Genomic DNA, 18,171 nt, shown 5'->3' on the forward strand with positions numbered 1-18,171 from the left:
CCAAAAGTTACTTATTTATTCTGAAATTCTCCTAAACTTTTTGTACCTTCAAAAAATTTAAAAAGAAAAAACCTTCAAATCTGGTAGAAATTCCTTTAAATTGGCAACACTCTCCTCCTAGTCTTTCTCGGTCGAGTCCTAGCCAATCGCAATGAGGGTCATTCCTAGTTCCAGCAGTAGAAAAAATTATTTCGATAGCGGCAAAATGCGTACAGAATTCGCGCCACTCGTTTCTTCTTTCTTCTTCTCTTCATCATTTTCTATTTCTTTCTGTTCCATTTGCTGTGAGGATACGTTCCATTTGAAACTTACAACCTTCAAGGGCATTATTTATTCTTATTTAATATGTGATAAATAACAAGGATGAAATGATTTCACGAGCGCCAAGTGGAACGCAGCCGAAATGCCCGGGATAGCGCATGTCAGATAAAGTTTTCTCTCACTGTCAGTCTCCAACGGAGAATTTGGCGAGTTGGAGCTACACCTGCTGACATCATGCTGAGACTGGCGCAACAAGTAGAAAGATTCCGTCGGTCAAGTCACTCGAGATCTGCGAAGTAGGTAATCCTAAATTTTGGCACAATTTTACTTCGCATTCGATTATCCACAATCTGCCTCCATAAAAAATAATTTTTTGTCCACCTAAAAAAAATTATAAATAAATAAAAAATTCTAGCATCTCTATGTGTATTTTTTTTTTAATTACATACGAATGATTGTCCACCATGTATACGCATGTGTCCATACATAATTATCCATCTTTTGTCCACTTTGCAAAACTAAGTTATAAACAAATGAAAAATTTAAAAAGTTCATCACGGCGTTTGTAAGAATCGCAAGTGCATTTGTCTCTAAATTACCTATGGAATTCGATTGTCCATGATTTATCAACCTTTGCTTATAAAATTGTTTATAAACAATTATTTGTTAAATTTGTAAAATATATGATGAACGCAAATATTGTTACATTACAAGTATTCTCAATTCAATTTCGCATGCAAACAGTTGATTCACGATTTAATATGCGATTGATCGATTAAAAAACCGCGTAATTTGAATCATAATGAAAAATTGTTCGAATGATTATTTTTAAACAGATAAACTTCTCCGAGATAATCATTTAAAAAAAATTAATTTTCTTTTTGTTTCTCTGTCCTTCTTATCTTGCAATTACGTCGTATTTAATAAAAAGATGTAGGCTTCATATCTGTTATAATTAATATAATAGTAGGAAGTATATATATATATATATATATATATATATATATATATATATATATATATATATACAGGGAGATGTGAGTTACAAGTCACACACAACTGCAAAGAAAAGGAAACGTATGCGTTTCTGATTAAAACAAATTTTATACTATAATCAAAATAGCTGCTTATACTTCTCAAGTATATATCGTTTACAAAGCTAATTTGATTTAACATGTATATATTTATATTTTGACACAATAATTATATCTCCATACCTACAATTTTGTATGAAAATATAATTAACGCAGTATATTAATACTATATGGCTGGCTATTGAGAGGATTAATAAACGGAAAATATCGCTATAATAACGTCGGCATTACTCCACATTACTGAATAAATGAAGTTCGAGTTTTGTCGTAAGCGAGTCATTACATCGGAATGTATATATGTATATTATATTCGAGTATAAAGTAGGTTCGAGATTATCGCTCGTAGGATAATGCATTGCAATTGTCGTACGACAAAAATCAACTATAAAACGAAGTCGCGATAGATTTACAGAGCACAACAATTAGGGATATATTACGCTACTGTATATATATATATTTATATATATATATAAATACATCAAAAGAATTAGAGCAGGCGTTAACGAAGCGTATTCAACCGTAGTCCACACTCAGAGCGCTTAGACCTTTCTTCTTAATCGCCTCACCTACGGCGCGTTCGAGGAAGTCTTCCGGCTGATCACACTCGTATACTTTATCCGCATCCAACGCATTGCATCGACCCGTTTCTACATTGCTGTAGACTGCCCCATAAGGAAAGTCTTCGAGTTCATACATACATTTGGACGAAAAGGAACAATCGACACCTATGCATTTACAGTAATGAGGCTGAAGAGGGAGCTCGGCCGACTGGACTAAGCCGTGATTACGGATCGCCATCGTCACCGCTGTGTCCTCCATGACTGTGTTCCCTCTATACAACATATGAAACCTGGAACCGACAGACTCTTCCTCCAGAGGATCAGGTGGATGCATCATTCTGTAGTAAGCCAAAACTTCATTGATGCTATTATCCATGGATCCCTCCTCCTCTTGGAAAGCCTGCCATAACTTCAGCTTCTCTTCGATCTGTATTTGGTATATAATTTCATCGTAATCGAGATTTCCCACGTTGCTAGCTGGTGTTTCTGTACTCGTACGCTGTTCCTAGAAGAATAATTAGCTGTGTTTAGCAGAATATTTATTTTGCAATTGTCAGAAGTTTTCTATGCGCTAATTAGATTGTACTTTTAAATCTGGAGAAGTCCCCTTGTGAAGAAAATTTCTAATAGTTACAGAATAAACATTTTGCTGAACGCGGTCAGTTTCTTATATCAAATCATGATATATAATTGGTAATTATTTTTCAGAGGCTGTGTTCCGATATTCGTTAGCGGTACTGAAAATCTGTAATTTACGTGCACGTAGATTTTCGGCATTATCGAAACATAGCCATAATAATAGAAAATTCAATTGATACTAGTGCACACTGATGCATATTGATTTAATATGAGTGTAAAAGTGAATGCAAGTATTATAAAATATATATTTTAGCTAACAGCACAATAAAGTATATTGAGGTTTTCACTGTTTAACTTGTTAACTTGTTTCTACATTTATATTAAGCATATATCTTTACATTTTTAATTCAATTTGTGTATAATGTGTAAGCTAAGTGTGTTCAATCGAATTTGCTATATGTTAAACATAATTTGCAATATACTATACTATATATGAAAAATACTATAATGTTTGTTTCCACTAATATAAATTAACTTTAATTTCGATTCAACTTATTTTTAAATATGTAATGTTAATACCAATAATAATAATAAACACAGAATTCATATGTGTACATAAATTTATTAGATTCTCAATATAACCAATATGATGGTAATTAATAGAAATTTTTTTAAATTCTTATTCTTCATCTTTTTCTAGTTTTAAAAATTACAAAAAGATGGAGAATGAGTTGAACCAAAATTATAGTTAATCTATGTTAGTAGAAAGGAGCATAAGATCTGTTTCCATCAATGTATGTAGATTAGCATTAATCTCTGATTAATTTACTCTTTATCTTTTTGTATTTCTTAGAACTAGAAGATGAAAAGTAAATAAAATCAAGATTAAAATTAATTAATGCATTGGTAGTGGATATAAATGTAGAGGAGATATAAATAAAATAATACGGTAAAGTTACAGATACAATCTGTTGACAAGCAGTCAACAAATCAAATTACTTCAGCAATTATCAATTAAGGTAAATTAACTCATGTAACGTAAATATCAATGGAACCAAATTACCATATCCGAACAAGCCTCGTTGGCTTTGGACAATTGCGTGCAGTGTCGTTTAGCCGGGAAAAAGGCGCACTCGTGCTCGTCCGCATCCGAATCCTCGTCGTCGCTCGCCACTATCTCTACTGCGCTGCGCCAGAGCTTCTTCCTGGCGCGTTCCTTGCTGCTGGCACCCGAGAAGGGCGGAAGAAGCAATATCTCATGCTCGTCCATGTCCGCGCGCAACCCTTCGACATTCGACTCCACGACGTCGGTCGTCCCGTCGTTCTTGCGAGTCTCCGCCAGGGCGTCCCTTCCTGGTGGGGCGTTCGCGCCCCGTCGACGACTTTTCCTTCTCCCCTTACCCTAATTCTTCTTCTTCCCTTCGCTTCTTAACGTCACCTCAACGAGGATGCATCAAAAATGATCGGAGAACTTGACCTGATCCCGTCGACGATGATGATTATTTACAGCGAGAAGGGAGCTGGCGGGGCGCGCGAGGTATCGAGGAATCACGAATGATGACGATGGCGTCGCGACTTCAGCTGTCGACTTGGAGAACCGTGGGTTGCGTCCACCGTCAACGCGTCGTACGACGATCGCGGATGTCGGAGCCCGGACAACGCGACTCCGAGGCCGAGGGCTTGCGTATCGTCAGCGGGGAGGCTCGGCGTTTGACAGCTTCAAGATGGTGACCCACCACCGCGATCAATTGAACGCAAAGAGGATGTAAAACATTTGTACGTGGCGAACCACGGAGGTAGTGCGGAACGCCCGGGAAAATTCGGGATTTGCTCGCGGAGAATATTGCGGATGGATCCTTTGTATCTCGACGCGTGTATGTCACTCGATTGACGCGCTTTTGAGCCACCGTGTATCGAAGCAAGTTCCAAGATGGCGGCGAACATGTGTTCACTCACGTAGGTCGGCGGAGACGACCAGAGACGACTCACCTGACACGACTGTCTGTCAAGGGAGCGATACTCGTTGGCGTGGCTCTCCCGATTCGGGATTTCCTTCCCCTTTTTTTTAAACATTCACCCTCTGGAAATTGAATAGCGAGTATTATGGCGACCTGCGGCGAATACATCCGCAGCCAGTTCCCGACGATAGACGACGATCTGTATCAATACGTGCAAGGTATGTTCCCGTGCCGCGGAATAACCTATGCGGTCAGATTCGCGGTTTGATATCCGGTGAACTTAGCTTTGATACGCGTATCATTTTGCATGCAGGTATCTTAGACAGCTCCAAGGATGACTTCGAGGACGGCGACGAGGTGTACGAGGCGATCGGGCAGGTTCTGCACGAGGTCGAGGACAAATCAGAAAACGAGGTTAGGTCTGTAAATGTGTTCGCATTTGTCATTCTAATAACGAATTCGATCACTCGCGTTACATTAGATTAATGCAACTGAAAACTGCTATACATGGAATTAGCATAGTTAAGTTGTAAAAACATACAAGCATTTTTAACGATTAAATATCCAATAATGATATTGTCAAATGATTTTATGTCAATTTCAATATTTAAAGTAAATTTCATTGTCAAAGTGGATTATATTACTGCAAATATTTTATGTCAGTTTATGTAACTTTGGATACTAAAGATATGTATGAATTATTCGAATATTAATTTAATTGAATCAAGTAAGATTCGAAATTAGAATTGATTTTATATCACATTGTTTTTCTGACAGAAATTTCTTTATTATCTGCATATTAAAATTCAACCTAACAATAATTATTAATTACAAGTCATGTTTCAATGATTTAATTCAATCTTGATTCACATCTTTTAAATACTTTATATAAAGCAGTCTTTAATTCTAATCCAGTGTAGTGCGAGTGACCGAATTTACCATAATTAATACTAATCAACAATATTGTTCTTATATTTGGAAGTTTTAGCATGTTTTTCTTCATTCGCTGTATTAAAAAAGATTGTAAGATTTATTGCTTCTTGGTAGATTGATTCATTATATCCTGTTCTCTATTTACAGACAAATATGCGTGAGGCTATTAGAAATATTGAAAGGTAGTTCAAACAATGATGATGATGACATAGACAGGAGAAAAAATGGCGTTAACAAAGTATTAAATGCTCCGGTGCACTTGGGCTCATTAGCTGCTACCTTAGAGGCGCAAGTTGAGCAGATTAAGAGTATATGGGTTACAACTAGGGACGATGTAATGGTAATGTATAGTTGTATTTCATTTATTTTAAATAAAGAATATATCATGCTACTTGCATAGATTGTCCTCATCTTTTATTTATTTTTATCTATTTATATATTACTGGGTGCTTTCCATTTAGTGACACAAATTGACAGTCATTGACATTTTTTTTAAATATTCATTAAGTAACAAAGATGATGTTACTTGTGTCATCTCATTAATTTTACATGTAACTTCGTCTACAATCTTTGGATTTCTTTCGGCACAAGTGAAATTCACTTCTCAAGTTTCCAAAATAAAGAGGGCGGAGGGCAGAATTTCTTTCTTCAAATATCTTGTTAAAAAACTATTTGGTAATGTAATAATAATGTTGAAAAGAGAGCTTGAATTATTTCATATTTAAAAAAAAATTTTTGTAACAGTAAAAGAATTTGAGCTGAACGGAGGATTATTTCTAGGCGTTATTTATATGTTAATATTGCTTATTATGACAGAAAGTAGACGCTAAGAAGCTGGAGAAAGCCGAGGCCAAGTTGCAACAAAAACAGGAAAAACGAATCGTAAATGAGCAAGGATCGGCTTCCCGTATTAACATTGCCAATAATGCAGCTGAAAGCGCCGCCAGTGCCAGTCAAATGACAAGTAAGAAAGATAGTCGGATGGAGACAAAAGGTGGGATGAACAAAACCCAAGATATCAGAATAGAGAACTTTGATGTCGCTTATGGCGATAGAGTCTTGTTGCAAGGTGCTGACTTGACGCTTGCATTTGGCAGACGATATGGTCTGATTGGTAGAAACGGACTTGGCAAAACCACCTTGCTTCGAATGATATCAAGGTATTATGGCGATATGTCATTACTAGTCGTTTCCCAGCAAACAAGCAGATGTCATATTAAAAACGTTAAATGTGTTAATCATTTTAATGTCAAATAACTTCAACTTATTTTCTGGGAAATGATATCTCTAATTATTGCATATTAGTCCCGATTGATTTTAGCAAGCAGCTGAGAATACCATCGCACGTGCGAATATTGCACGTCGAACAGGAAGTAGCCGGCGATGACACGTCCGCGCTCGAGTCCGTTCTGGAATGCGATCATGAACGAAGCACGTTACTCAGTCAAGAGGCGAAACTGCAAGCAGCGATAGAAAAGGACGGTTCCAAGACAGGCGATGTGTTAGGTGAGGAATTGGCCCGGGTATATGAGGCGATGCAGTTAGCTGAGGTCGACAAGGCGCCTGCTAGAGCAAGTGCGATCCTATCAGGACTTGGATTTTCTGTTGAGAAGCAATCCTGGCCGACCAAAGCATTCTCTGGTGGCTGGCGGATGAGACTCGCTCTCGCGAGGGCACTATTTTCCAAGCCAGACCTGTTGCTACTTGACGAACCGACGAACATGCTTGATATCAAAGCAATATTATGGTTAGAAAAGTATTTACAAACATGGCCGAAAACGTTACTCGTAGTGTCGCACGACCGAAAATTTTTAGACACTGTGAGTATGATGTATATTTAACTAAGAGATATATGTTAATAATGGAATTCTCCGCAACATGGAATTTTAACTTTTTTGTCAACAATAGGTTTTCGAAAAACAGAGCAAATTTTGTTATTGTTCCAGATTACATTAAAAAATCTAGGGTCAAATTTTTAACTAGTTTCTATCATCATAGAAGTCAGATTGTATTTTATTTATTTTTTACAAATTTAAATTTATTTATCAGAATTTACAATCAAATATCAATGGTTTAAATGTTATCGATGAAAGATTAAGGTCTTTATTTAAAAAAAAATTTTTTTTTAAATTGTAAATTGTAATGATTAAACAATTTTTTCACTAAATATACATACTTATCTTTACTTCTTCAATAGGTACCTACCGACATCCTGTATTTACGTGGACAAAAAATAGAGCCGTATCGTGGCAATTACGAGCAATTTGTGAAAACGAAAGGCGAACGCGAGAGAAATCAACAACGAGAGTATGAGGCTCAACAGGCGAAGAGAGCGCATGTACAAGAATTTATCGATAGATTTAGATACAATGCGAATCGCGCATCTAGTGTACAAAGCAAGATAAAGATGTTAGAGAAATTGTAAGTCTAACAATTTGATCGCACGTCCAGTTAATAATTCGTTAGTCTACGAAATTTATCTTACATTTTTTCTTATTCGACAGACCTGAATTAAAGCCAATGGAGAAGGAGAGCGAAGTGACCCTTAATTTCCCCGATGTCGAACCGTTAAGTCCTCCGATATTGCAACTTAATGAAGTCTCGTACAGCTACAACGGGACCGACATGGTGTTTAGCAATGTGAATCTTACTGCCAGTTTGCAATCGCGCATTTGTATCGTTGGAGAGAACGGTGCTGGTAAAACTACTCTCTTGAAAATTATCACAGGCGCGTTGAGCTCGACGCGGGGTACAGTGCATGTACATCGAAATCTGAAATTTGGATATTTCAGTCAGCATCATGTCGATCAACTGGACATGCGTGTTTGTCCTGTTGAATTGCTACAAACACATTTTCCCGGTACGTATCCGCGATACAAAACAGACACGAGATCCCATTTAAGAAATTTATCACTGTGTTCGTTCTGATAGGTAAACCAATCGAGGAATATAGGCGAATGCTTGGAAGTTTCGGTATAAGCGGTAATTTAGCTTTACAAGTAATAAATTCTCTTTCGGGAGGGCAGAAGTCGAGGGTAGCATTCGCCTTGATGTGTGCCGCAATGCCGAATTTCTTAGTGCTTGATGAACCTACGAATCATCTCGATATCGAATCGATTGAAGCGTTAGGTAAAGCCCTCAACAACTGCCAAGTGAGTATTATTATTTTTTATTGACGACTGTCAATAAGATTCAATTTCAAAATCCTTCATTTCACATATCTGCAATTGTGTGTGTATAGTTCAATCAATCAATATTTTATTATTGCAGGCTGGTGTGATATTGGTGTCGCACGACGAACGTTTAATCCAAATGGTTTGTACAGAATTGTGGGTTTGCGGAGAAGGATCAGTTCGCTGTATCGAAGAAGGTTTCGATGAATATCGTAGGATTATTGAAAAGGAACTTGAATTATAAAAAAAGTTAAGTTTTGTCTAATGTGATATTAATATCATCTTACGTTCTATGGGTTTCTTTCACCAATCTTGGTTAAGTTACATGGGATTCATTTAGAACGAGTTTCACAACTATTACTCATTATTACTCATTATTACTTAAAATAAATTAAACCTCGGTTAAAAATTAACCACGAGTTGTGAAACTGAGTTTAAATGAGCCCCACGTAACTGTTGGTTAACCGAGGTTGATAAAAGAAACCCTATACCATACAACACACAATAATAATGCATTATATGACGAAAGTTTTGAAGGAGTATCCCCTTTTAACTAAAATTATATCATGCGGCTATTATTTACTTTCTTTCAAGAAAAAACATTCATCGTCAAAGGTATTTTATTTATTTTTTAAATACCTTTTTCCCTGAAACAAATATAGACAATTATACGCACGATTTATTTATTAATTTAACGCGTCTCTCTTTTTTGATAACTACAGAATCTAACTCTCAAAGAATTTGTCATTACAAAGATATTTATATTTATCATTCTTTAAAATGCATTGTATTAAAACAAACCATTCGACTATGACAGTTGATATGCAATAGAATTTGAAAATTTACACATTTAATATTATCATTATAAAGAAAGTAATAAAAAATATTGTTAGATAAAAGTATGTTCTATTTCATTTGAGAATATATCTGGTACCATATATCCTGCATGTATATATAAAGATTGTATTTTTATTATACAATATTAATATACAATATTCTTAAGTCAACGAATTGCTGCTATTTGTGTATGTATGTGCAATCGTTTATTAGTATTGAAAAATAAGTTGCATGTTTATATATTTTGGCCTTTGTTAATGTCTAAATAACTCAATGACCGATGAATCGTCATACATCGATACAATGTATATTCTGAATTAATAATTTTGATCTGATATTTATTAAGTTTACAAAGATAAAAATAGGAAAAATATAATACAATGATTAAGAGAAATAAATGAGTATGTTGTTTTTAGAATGAAAATAAATGTGCCTTCCGCTTAAATCTCTTTTACAGATTTTTGTAAGATTATAACAGACTTAAAGTTAACGATTCTTTTCTTTTTATATATATGTATGTATATGTATGTATATATATATACATACACACACACACACACACACACACACACACACACGTACATATATATATTTTTTATATACATATACATATATATATGTATGTGTGTAATTATAATCTATATTAAATATATTCTTTCTTCTAAGATAAACTGTACAGAAAATATTGTCTAAAACGTTTTATTGTATAACTGGGTTCGCGAATTCGGAATCTCTTTCTCTCAAACTTTTTATACTCTGCCGATTCACACCTTTTCACGCTCACTTAATTTTATTGTGGCAGCATTAAGAAGTGTTTAAACAATAATCAATGCACGAAGCAATGATTTAAGTATGCACAGATTTTAATATGCCAAAGAAGTCGCATTATGTTGCCACTGTTTACTCCCAGACGAAGTATTTAACGAATGCAGTGTGCTAGAAGTAGAAGACGGTTGAAGTGGAGGAGCTGGTGCTTGTTGTTTTGCTGCTGTAATTTTTGAAATGTTATGATTACTTTTCGAACGAATCAATGTACGAATTTATAAATTCCATTATGAATATCCATAAAAGTGCAATTAGCAGCATGCAATTTACTTTATACATATAATCATCTGGTTATAAACAAATATGAATTGTTTGTGTCATACGCGTTTAGTGTCTTCATGTTTATATTGTTCTGGAAGATAGAGAAGCAGCGTTCAATGGAAGTTAATGCTTTGAAAGAACCTTGAAAAATAATATAAACAAATAATGTCGTGTATGATGCATCATGTTTTGTATATTTATTAAAATATGCGTATGAGTTATATATGCATCCCACGAGGGATTGTAGTAATAAACTTTGGCAACATGCACGTATTCAGGATACGATTAAAGGATACGGATATGGATGGACGGCAATGTAGAAAGCACCGTTTGTTTAATTTTAGAACTAAAAGAAAAATGTATAAAATTCTCATCATTATCTCAAGCGTCAAGTGTTATAGAAACAAGTCAAAGAATATTTTGGGCCGAGTATTCTTACCATTCCTGCTACTATAAACCTTGGTAAAACCCCTGAAGGGTTCCGGTGGCGGAAAACTCGACACGGTATGAAACATATCAGCAAATCGCGTTTCCAGGTCGACAGAACCAGCTTGAGCGCCGCCGTTGCGAACCGATAGACTTCTGGTAGGAGGCGTCGGTGGCGGTGGCGGCGGCGGTGCCAGTCTCTGATGTGTGGGTGCGGGACGATGAGGAAGCGGTGGTGGTGGTGGCGGTATACATGGCGCGGTCACCGTGATCCTCGACGGTGGCGGCGGCGCCGCTCTCATGGCTGTCACGGGCAACGTATGCGACCGCGAAGCCGGTGGTGCTGGCGGCGATGGTGGTCTCATCATAGGCACGATCGTTCGCGAGATCGGCGGTGACGGTGGCCTCGTCACGGGAGGCCTGAGAATTCGATTCGCAGGTCTCATGGGCTGTGGCGTGGTGGCTTCATTCAAATAATCTTGTGACTGGTGCAGAGAAGACGGTGTTGTTGGCACCAGAACCGGTGGCGATCGCGGTAATCGCATGCTTTGTGCTCTCGCCACGCTCGCGCTACTCGTTAAATTCAGCTTTTTAGGCGGCGGCGATGGTTTGTGCAAGGTGGCAGACGACGCTGGTTTAGGCACAATGGTTGATTTCCCGAATCCTCTGGGCGTGATCTCCGGAGTGCTCATCCCGGAATCAGTGCTGCTTTGCCCCTGTGCGAAATTAAACATTTTTACAGATATATGAACGATATATGTAAGAACCGATTAAACAGATCGTTTTTTACCTGACTGAATAACTGCGGTTTCTGCGCGGCTGGTGGCGGAACTGGTGGCGGGCCGCGTTTTACACTGTGGGACGACCCGGGTGACGAGTGAAGAAAATTAGAATTATTTACACTTTGTCTCTCTTTCTCGGACATGTGTCCTCTCAGTCCTGTAGGTTTTAATTTTGGCATACCACCCGCGAATAAACCGCCGAGCGACATGGGCCCACCATTACTAGAATTAGAACTGCTGCTGCTGATTGCATTAGAACTATTAGTTCTACTATTATTGCTTAACGAAGAGCTCGATGATTCGCCTTTTATTCTCCCTGCAAAACAAATATTTCTCATTATAGTTCCTGGTTTTTCACAACAATTGCTTTATACATTTTTGCTTTGGAATTTAATAGTTGTATGCAGACCTAAGGTGCTTTTTTATCAAGAAACAGATGACACTGTGTAATATAACACAGTGAAATATCCTTGTTGTTTGCCAATGTTAAACGAAGATGAAATAATTCGCTGCATTAGTCTGGCTGCTTTCCTTTTGGAAACATAGTTGACACAAACATCAATTAATTTATTCTTCTTGGTATTCAATGAATCCTTCTTTGGTATTCAATGAATCCTTCTTTGGTATTTAATGAATAACAAATAAAATGATGCTTACATCGACTGTATCTCTTAAAAGGAAAACAGCCAGTGTGAAATCATTTCAACAGTGAATCATTTCATTAATTTCTTTATTATGACACTGACAACAGTTATTAATTTTACTGTGTCTTTTACTGGAAAATTCAAGATGCGAGCAAGTGATAGATAAAGTTTGAGTGATAGATAAAATTCTTGTATCATATATGAAAAACAATTAAAATTATATTGTATGTGCAATTACATGTATTGCCAAGGATTTTCCATAAATAACAATAGTCAACCATTGTCTATCATACGCTCTTGCTCGAACTGATATTCATAATTGATTCTTATATTTAAGACTGTCTTGTAAGAGTAATTTCAAGTTGTGAATCAATCATAGAATGCATAGAAACATCTTTAGAGACGATGATGATTTTTATTACTTAAGACTTGAAATAAATTATGGATATTGGCCACAAAATTGTATTAACCTCTTAGACTATCTTAAAACATTATTTAAAATAAGAACGGACTATGGGTGGTATTAGTAATTCTTTAATAATGTCTTAAGATCAGCATCTTAAGTAATGTCTTAAGATGCTGATACAGTCTTTTGATTAGCTTATGACATCTGAAGACTGCATTTAAGATAGTCTTAAATATAAGAATCAATTATGAATGCTATTCTATGAAGTTATGAACACTGCCTTTAGTGTATATAATTTAATTCCGATAATTTACCAGCGATTGCAGGTGCGCTCTTATCCACAGTAACAGTCTTCTTCAGAGTTTTGCCTGCTCTTATAGATTGTAGTAATAAACCTCTATTATCGCCCATCGGTGGGCCAGCAGAAGCGCCAGCCTGTGGAGGCGGTGGCGGAGGTGGCACAGACATTCTTGCTATCCTCCTGCAAAAAATAACCAAAAATGTAACACTGATTTCACTTTAATACAGGAAAGAGAAAGAGGGACATATATAAAATATAGATTTGTCAACAGGAAAGTGTCAAACATATCGCGATACGACAGATATATATCTACGAAATCTATCTCTAATTTGACGGCTATTATTTACGGTTTACGATTTCGGTTCGTTCCACCGAGATGTGTCATTCGCTGGGGGGTGGGGGAGAGCCGGGGGAGGGAGGAGGGATCGCCCGTTTCCGTATTCGGAGCGCAGGTAGAGAAGATGATCCAGGAGTCAACGGAGCCCTCCCCCCAGGGGGGTCGCGCGGGCGACCGGTGCGGACCCCCGCTGATGAATCCCAATGAATTCCTCGGGTCCACGGATTAGATTTTTCTCACGGCGAGCTCACACGCGTACACGCGTGCGGGAGAGAACTGAGAAGAGGGCCGTGTTCCTCTTCACGCGGGCACACACCTCGGCAGCCGCTTTTTATCTTTATCGCTGCTCTCTACGCGACGTCAAGAGTGCGATCCGCACGGACGGACGGACGTTACGGGATGCGAGCGATTACCGGATTAGACGGCGGTCGTTGATGCGTTCACGTCCGGAGGAAGGACCCGCGGCCGATGGTACTCATAATTAAAAAAGGGGGCCTGGCTGGCTGGATCCGCGCCTACACGTTCCGCGGCTGTGCAACACGGCGACGTAGATCATGGCGTCATCAAAGATCCATCGAGGTTGGGGGCAGTTGAGGGTTCGTCGTTCGGCTCCGCGCGCGCCCACCCGTCCGTCCGTTTTCCAGCTGACTCCCAGAGCCCTCTTTACGTAGATAAAAACGAAAACGTCTTTCCTCCCGAAAAACTGATATCATTTATCGTAGCACTTAGGGAGTTACAAAACATTAGAAGATAAAACATTTTTTGAGGTCGTAAGTAATCCAAATATAATATGACTGAAATGTTTCAAGCTCGTCTAGTTATTTATTCAAAATATTAGTGCCTATTTAAAAATAACCTAAAAAGTTTAAAAAACTTTCCGTTCTGTAAAAAATAATAATTTTGTGTTAATTTTTGAAAAAATAGAATAGAGTTTTGTTAATATTATTCCAAAATATTATTCAGGTTTTATAAAATTAATTGTCACTTCGGAGATAAAACATTTTTTGAAATAATTCAAATATATATATGTGATAAGAATTATTAGAATTTATAGAAGTTTTAAAAATTTGTTTAGATTATTCTTAGATTGGCACTAATATTTTTACACTATATAAAATAATATCTATTTTGTGTTAATTTTTTAGAATAGAAAAAAATTTTTTTATTATATTAATCAAGTCTTAGAAAATTAATCGTTCTGTTAGATGGAGCCTATGACTCTAGGATCACCGATGAATAGTCCTGTTCAAAGCCCTGGTAGTCCAGGAAATTCTTCCTCGTATTTGCCAAGTTTTCTCTTGGGTGACACTAATACTGTGAGAAGTACATTTTATTATTAATTTGAAAAATACAAGTCTGTATTGCTAACATCTCTCTTTAAAAATTCTAGCCCGCAAAGATCAACATAATAAGTCCTCAAGATAATCCACGCCATTTGAACCTAACCAATACCAGTGTGATGTCACCAGTTTCCTATGGTTCTCCGGATTACCGGTCTAATCGTCAGAAGGCGGTGTTTGGATCTACGACTCCTAGCACGCCACAAATAAGCACAAAAAATCACACCGGAGGTCCGCCAACGCGAGGACTATTCGACACTCTAGAAGTCACGCATATGTCACCATCTGTGGCAGTCACAAATCCGGCTATCACAGCCACACCTATAAATCAGTCCAAACTCATGATGAGTACTTTAACTAGTCCACTGATATTTCCAGATAGTTCGTTCAATTTGAGCACAAGCGAATCGCAAAGTCTACTGCAATGGGTAACTGTTTTCGGTTTCTTACCTATCGATGTCAACGCCGTTCTGTCTCACATCTCCAGCAGAGTTCGTATAGTGGATAAACATCCAGCTCCACAACCTCAAAGCAACTGGATACATTTGAAGTGTGCATCAGAGCAAGAAGCGCAAAAGGCTCTCATGTGCAATGGTAGTATCGTTTCGGGCACAATTATGATTGGTGTCATACCATGTACGGACGAGGGCGTCGTTCTGGGTTGCGACAAAGAAAACCGTGCCAAGCTGAACGGAAGTATGAGATCGCTTTCAATGGGCAGAATCAGTCAATCTCCCTTTAACTCGTCACCTACCGCAAGACGACGAAAACTGAGATCTTTAGCAGCGGGTTATAATCAACATTTTAGCCCACAAGCCGCGCAGATGCCGGAAAATGTTCCACAAAAGTCGGCCAGTTTAGTTTCAAAAGCAATGGAATATGTGTTCGGTTGGTAGTTGTTTTTTTTTTTAGTAATAATTATACATTGAACTCTTTATATTGAAAATATATTAAAAATTGTAGAAAGGAAACTATGATAAACAATATATTAATCTTTTGGAAGGAAACTTTTAAGCGGAACATTAACTTAAAGATTAAACAAAATTATTATCTATTATCCTAAAAATAAATTTTTCTATAATGTTGAAAATCATTATTATAAGAGCGTTTCTGTGAAGGCTGTCCACTTTTTTAAGACTATTGTAATATGCATATTATCACATGTTATATTTGTATGTATCTTTACAATTATACTATCTTGTATAGGCTAATAGCCGGAGTCATATGCAAGTCTTAATTTGCGCGTGATATTGCGTGTCTATTCCTAGTAAATATTGCATGTACATGAAGTCTGAAAATACCTCTACTTGTTATGTTAGCATTACATTCCAAAAAACAAGAAATAATCGCAATAAGCATTCTTATCTCTTACACTTACAGTAATTGTAACAACGATGTATCAATTTAATCATTACATTCTTATTATAATAGATTAATGATTCTACACACCATCTTTCTCTCTAATTTGTTATACAAGATTAAAATTCGGATATAATTTCCTACAAAATGAATATAGCAATTTACACAAAATTACATTTAAAGGTCAATTTAAGACATTTCATTTATCGCATTTATAAATAAGGCTGAGAACTGTTCTCAGTCTGTCTACTATAAAATTATTTTGTATCTTCAATTGTGGCACTACCTAGATCAGTCATCTTCGGATATTTTACTTTTTTCTTATCTAATTCCTCTTGAGCCCATAGTATCATCTTCAACAGATTATTAAGACGAGGACTGCTAGATTCCCTATGTTCCATTTTTAATATAGCAGCATTCAATTCGCCTGCAATCTATAATCAGGCACAACAATCAGGAAATAACAAGATCAAGTTAGCAAAAAACAAGGCTTATTATAGAATGTAAGTGTATTGGCCAATCACAATAAAAACTAGGCTATAATCTAAGCAATAATGAATCTAACATTTGTTGATTTATTTATGGATCATCTACAATAGGAATAATATTAGATCTGTTCTTTTTAGTTCTTTCTTCTAAAGTTCTGATGAAGTGATACATCTTTCTTCTTTTTTTCTTCATGTTGGAAAGAAAAAGAGAAAAGATGAATCATGCAAAAAGTTTAGCTAAAAAGAATAGATCCTATTGTGCAGTAAGCTATAAACTGTAAAAAATTACTAATCATAGTCGATTATTCTGCTCACATTTAACTGTGATTGATCAATTCCTTAAGACTTACAGTTTATTGCACTATTTTACTTCTTTTGCAGACAGTCCTTTATTATTTATGTCTTACTGTTCAAGTTTTTCTGTATGCCATGGCCTTGATAATACTCACTTTCTGTCTATGTGTGGGATGTAGAAGATCACTAAACGGGCTCTTATGTGGTTCATCAAAAGCCAACAGTGCCAATGTACGTTCCAACTCGCACAATATATTATCATCTGACTCGCCAGCTTCGCTGAGTTGATCCTGGGCGAACTGAAGCGCCTCCTCGACTCTGCCTGTGCGTATGAGTTCAATCAAGTGCAACTGTTGCAGGTGAAAGTAAAGATATCTGTCATTGTCCAACAATTCAGGATGCAGCTGATTCACCAAGTCTGTCGCTTCCTGGATATGACCATTTTGTACGGCGTCTCGAATACGGATTCTATCATCCAGAGTGCTCAGTTCCACCGTCGGACCTACTCCCGACTCCTGTTGGAACTTCTCAGCAGCTTCCTTGAATCCTTCTAATCATCGAAATATTTTATTACCTCGACAATTCATTTAGATTACAATAGATTCTAGAATTCATTACCTGTGACTAGATAATTCATGATCATGTTGTTCATTGACATTTTTTGTATATAGGTCTTCTCTTCCAGTTTCGATACCCATTCTTCCTTGAGTAGGCTATCCAGTCCTTTCTCTGGGAAATTCATTGTTTTCCGAAGATTCAACTTGACCAATTTCAGATAGAAGTTCAATAGAAGTTAAAACACTTAGAACATTATGCTCTATCCGATACAATCTTTCAAAAAATCGCAACAGCTGATTAACATGAGACGTGGAAGCTCGATCAAAACAAAAGGAAACGTCACTTTTGTCACTCCGCGGTAATTCTAAAATCGCTGAACTCCTGGGGAAAAAACGGCGAGAAGCGTCGACCGGAGGATAAAAGTAATTTTGCGTGTGCAGCGCAAAGTATTCCGAGCGTTAAGCTTATCTGCTTCACAAATAAGAGCAAAATCGAGAATCTCTCAAGAGCACCTTAACGCGTAAAAAAAAGGACAGCAACGAAACACTTGTCATTAAACGGAACCGACCAATCGTGATTTAGCATCCTCGAAAATTCCTATTCCCCATAGCGATGGCGATCGTGATTGGTCTATTCATTTATCATTCAAGTCTTCCCCCCTCCCATCATTATTTCATATTGAAGTTGGAATGGTTACCGTGAGAGGACGTTAGTGTACGATAAACGTAGAGATATTGTAATAAAAGTATCTCTAA

The 18,171-nt window shown here is 36.9% G+C and overlaps 5 protein-coding genes across 9 annotated transcripts; 2 read left to right on the plus strand and 3 right to left on the minus strand.

Annotated features, from left to right (window-relative positions):
• Positions 1–1,345: 1,345 nt before the first annotated feature.
• Positions 1,346–4,247, minus strand: LOC105149913 (uncharacterized). Its single transcript, XM_011062657.2, has 2 exons — positions 3,558–4,247; positions 1,346–2,420 (listed from the first exon to the last, which is right to left on the minus strand). Exons 1-2 carry the CDS (start codon positions 3,762–3,764, stop codon positions 1,869–1,871), a joined length of 759 nt encoding a protein of 252 aa, XP_011060959.1. The 5' UTR covers positions 3,765–4,247; the 3' UTR covers positions 1,346–1,868.
• A 155-nt stretch (positions 4,248–4,402) lies between these two features.
• Positions 4,403–9,457, plus strand: LOC105149912 (ATP-binding cassette sub-family F member 3). 2 transcript variants are annotated; one of them, XM_011062654.2, is made up of 9 exons: positions 4,403–4,670; positions 4,766–4,871; positions 5,533–5,725; positions 6,202–6,545; positions 6,707–7,205; positions 7,583–7,806; positions 7,890–8,245; positions 8,317–8,537; positions 8,656–9,457. In XM_011062654.2, exons 1-9 carry the CDS (start codon positions 4,598–4,600, stop codon positions 8,800–8,802), a joined length of 2,163 nt encoding a protein of 720 aa, XP_011060956.1. In that variant the 5' UTR covers positions 4,403–4,597; the 3' UTR covers positions 8,803–9,457. The 2 variants fall into 2 exon arrangements, with proteins under 2 accessions (XP_011060956.1, XP_011060958.1); XM_011062656.2 differs by having other exon boundaries at positions 4,766–4,866.
• A 255-nt stretch (positions 9,458–9,712) lies between these two features.
• LOC105149998 (uncharacterized) lies at positions 9,713–13,962 on the minus strand. 4 transcript variants are annotated; one of them, XM_087408088.1, is made up of 6 exons: positions 13,791–13,962; positions 13,054–13,220; positions 11,698–12,005; positions 10,921–11,623; positions 10,544–10,622; positions 9,713–10,383 (listed from the first exon to the last, which is right to left on the minus strand). In XM_087408088.1, exons 2-6 carry the CDS (start codon positions 13,205–13,207, stop codon positions 10,332–10,334), a joined length of 1,296 nt encoding a protein of 431 aa, XP_087264214.1. In that variant the 5' UTR covers positions 13,208–13,220; positions 13,791–13,962; the 3' UTR covers positions 9,713–10,331. The 4 variants fall into 4 exon arrangements, with proteins under 4 accessions (XP_087264214.1, XP_087264211.1, XP_087264213.1 ...); XM_087408085.1 differs by lacking the exon at positions 13,791–13,962 and adding an exon at positions 13,388–13,779; XM_087408087.1 differs by lacking the exons at positions 10,544–10,622; positions 13,791–13,962 and adding an exon at positions 13,388–13,774.
• A 27-nt stretch (positions 13,963–13,989) lies between these two features.
• On the plus strand, positions 13,990–16,168 carry LOC105149915 (nucleoporin Nup35). Its single transcript, XM_011062659.2, has 3 exons — positions 13,990–14,147; positions 14,583–14,693; positions 14,768–16,168. Exons 2-3 carry the CDS (start codon positions 14,583–14,585, stop codon positions 15,611–15,613), a joined length of 957 nt encoding a protein of 318 aa, XP_011060961.1. The 5' UTR covers positions 13,990–14,147; the 3' UTR covers positions 15,614–16,168.
• Positions 15,858–17,993, minus strand: Hou (GID complex subunit 8 homolog protein Houki). Its single transcript, XM_011062658.2, has 3 exons — positions 17,477–17,993; positions 17,014–17,408; positions 15,858–16,510 (listed from the first exon to the last, which is right to left on the minus strand). Exons 1-3 carry the CDS (start codon positions 17,598–17,600, stop codon positions 16,334–16,336), a joined length of 696 nt encoding a protein of 231 aa, XP_011060960.1. The 5' UTR covers positions 17,601–17,993; the 3' UTR covers positions 15,858–16,333.
• Positions 17,994–18,171: the final 178 nt, after the last annotated feature.

The sequence above is a fragment of the Acromyrmex echinatior genome, chromosome 7 (assembly GCF_024713525.1).
Source record: "Acromyrmex echinatior isolate Ae372 chromosome 7, ASM2471352v2, whole genome shotgun sequence".
Classification (NCBI taxonomy): Eukaryota; Metazoa; Arthropoda; class Insecta; order Hymenoptera; family Formicidae; genus Acromyrmex; species Acromyrmex echinatior.

What these genes read in the sequence shown, in the direction of transcription:
- LOC105149913 (XM_011062657.2), bottom strand. Translation starts at nt 3,764, where the DNA reads ATGGACGAGCATGAGATATTGCTTCTTCCGCCCTTCTCGGGTGCCAGC. An exon ending in ACGAGGCTTGTTCGGATATG is followed by an intron (nt 2,421 to 3,557) that starts GTAATTTGGTTC and finishes TTATTCTTCTAG; the next exon opens with GAACAGCGTACGAGTACAGA.
- LOC105149912 (XM_011062654.2), top strand. Translation starts at nt 4,598, where the DNA reads ATGGCGACCTGCGGCGAATACATCCGCAGCCAGTTCCCGACGATAGAC. An exon ending in ACCGAAAATTTTTAGACACT is followed by an intron (nt 7,206 to 7,582) that starts GTGAGTATGATG and finishes CTTCTTCAATAG; the next exon opens with GTACCTACCGACATCCTGTA. An exon ending in GCTACAAACACATTTTCCCG is followed by an intron (nt 8,246 to 8,316) that starts GTACGTATCCGC and finishes TCGTTCTGATAG; the next exon opens with GTAAACCAATCGAGGAATAT.
- LOC105149998 (XM_087408085.1), bottom strand. Translation starts at nt 13,425, where the DNA reads ATGACACATCTCGGTGGAACGAACCGAAATCGTAAACC. An exon ending in GGTTTATAGTAGCAGGAATG is followed by an intron (nt 10,623 to 10,920) that starts GTAAGAATACTC and finishes TTATTTTTCAAG; the next exon opens with GTTCTTTCAAAGCATTAACT. An exon ending in AACATGAAGACACTAAACGC is followed by an intron (nt 10,384 to 10,543) that starts GTATGACACAAA and finishes CAAAAATTACAG; the next exon opens with CAGCAAAACAACAAGCACCA.
- LOC105149915 (XM_011062659.2), top strand. Translation starts at nt 14,583, where the DNA reads ATGGAGCCTATGACTCTAGGATCACCGATGAATAGTCCTGTTCAAAGC. An exon ending in TCTTGGGTGACACTAATACT is followed by an intron (nt 14,694 to 14,767) that starts GTGAGAAGTACA and finishes TAAAAATTCTAG; the next exon opens with CCCGCAAAGATCAACATAAT.
- Hou (XM_011062658.2), bottom strand. Translation starts at nt 17,600, where the DNA reads ATGAATTTCCCAGAGAAAGGACTGGATAGCCTACTCAAGGAAGAATGG. An exon ending in CATGAATTATCTAGTCACAG is followed by an intron (nt 17,409 to 17,476) that starts GTAATGAATTCT and finishes TTCGATGATTAG; the next exon opens with AAGGATTCAAGGAAGCTGCT. An exon ending in ATCCCACACATAGACAGAAA is followed by an intron (nt 16,511 to 17,013) that starts GTGAGTATTATC and finishes GCCTGATTATAG; the next exon opens with ATTGCAGGCGAATTGAATGC.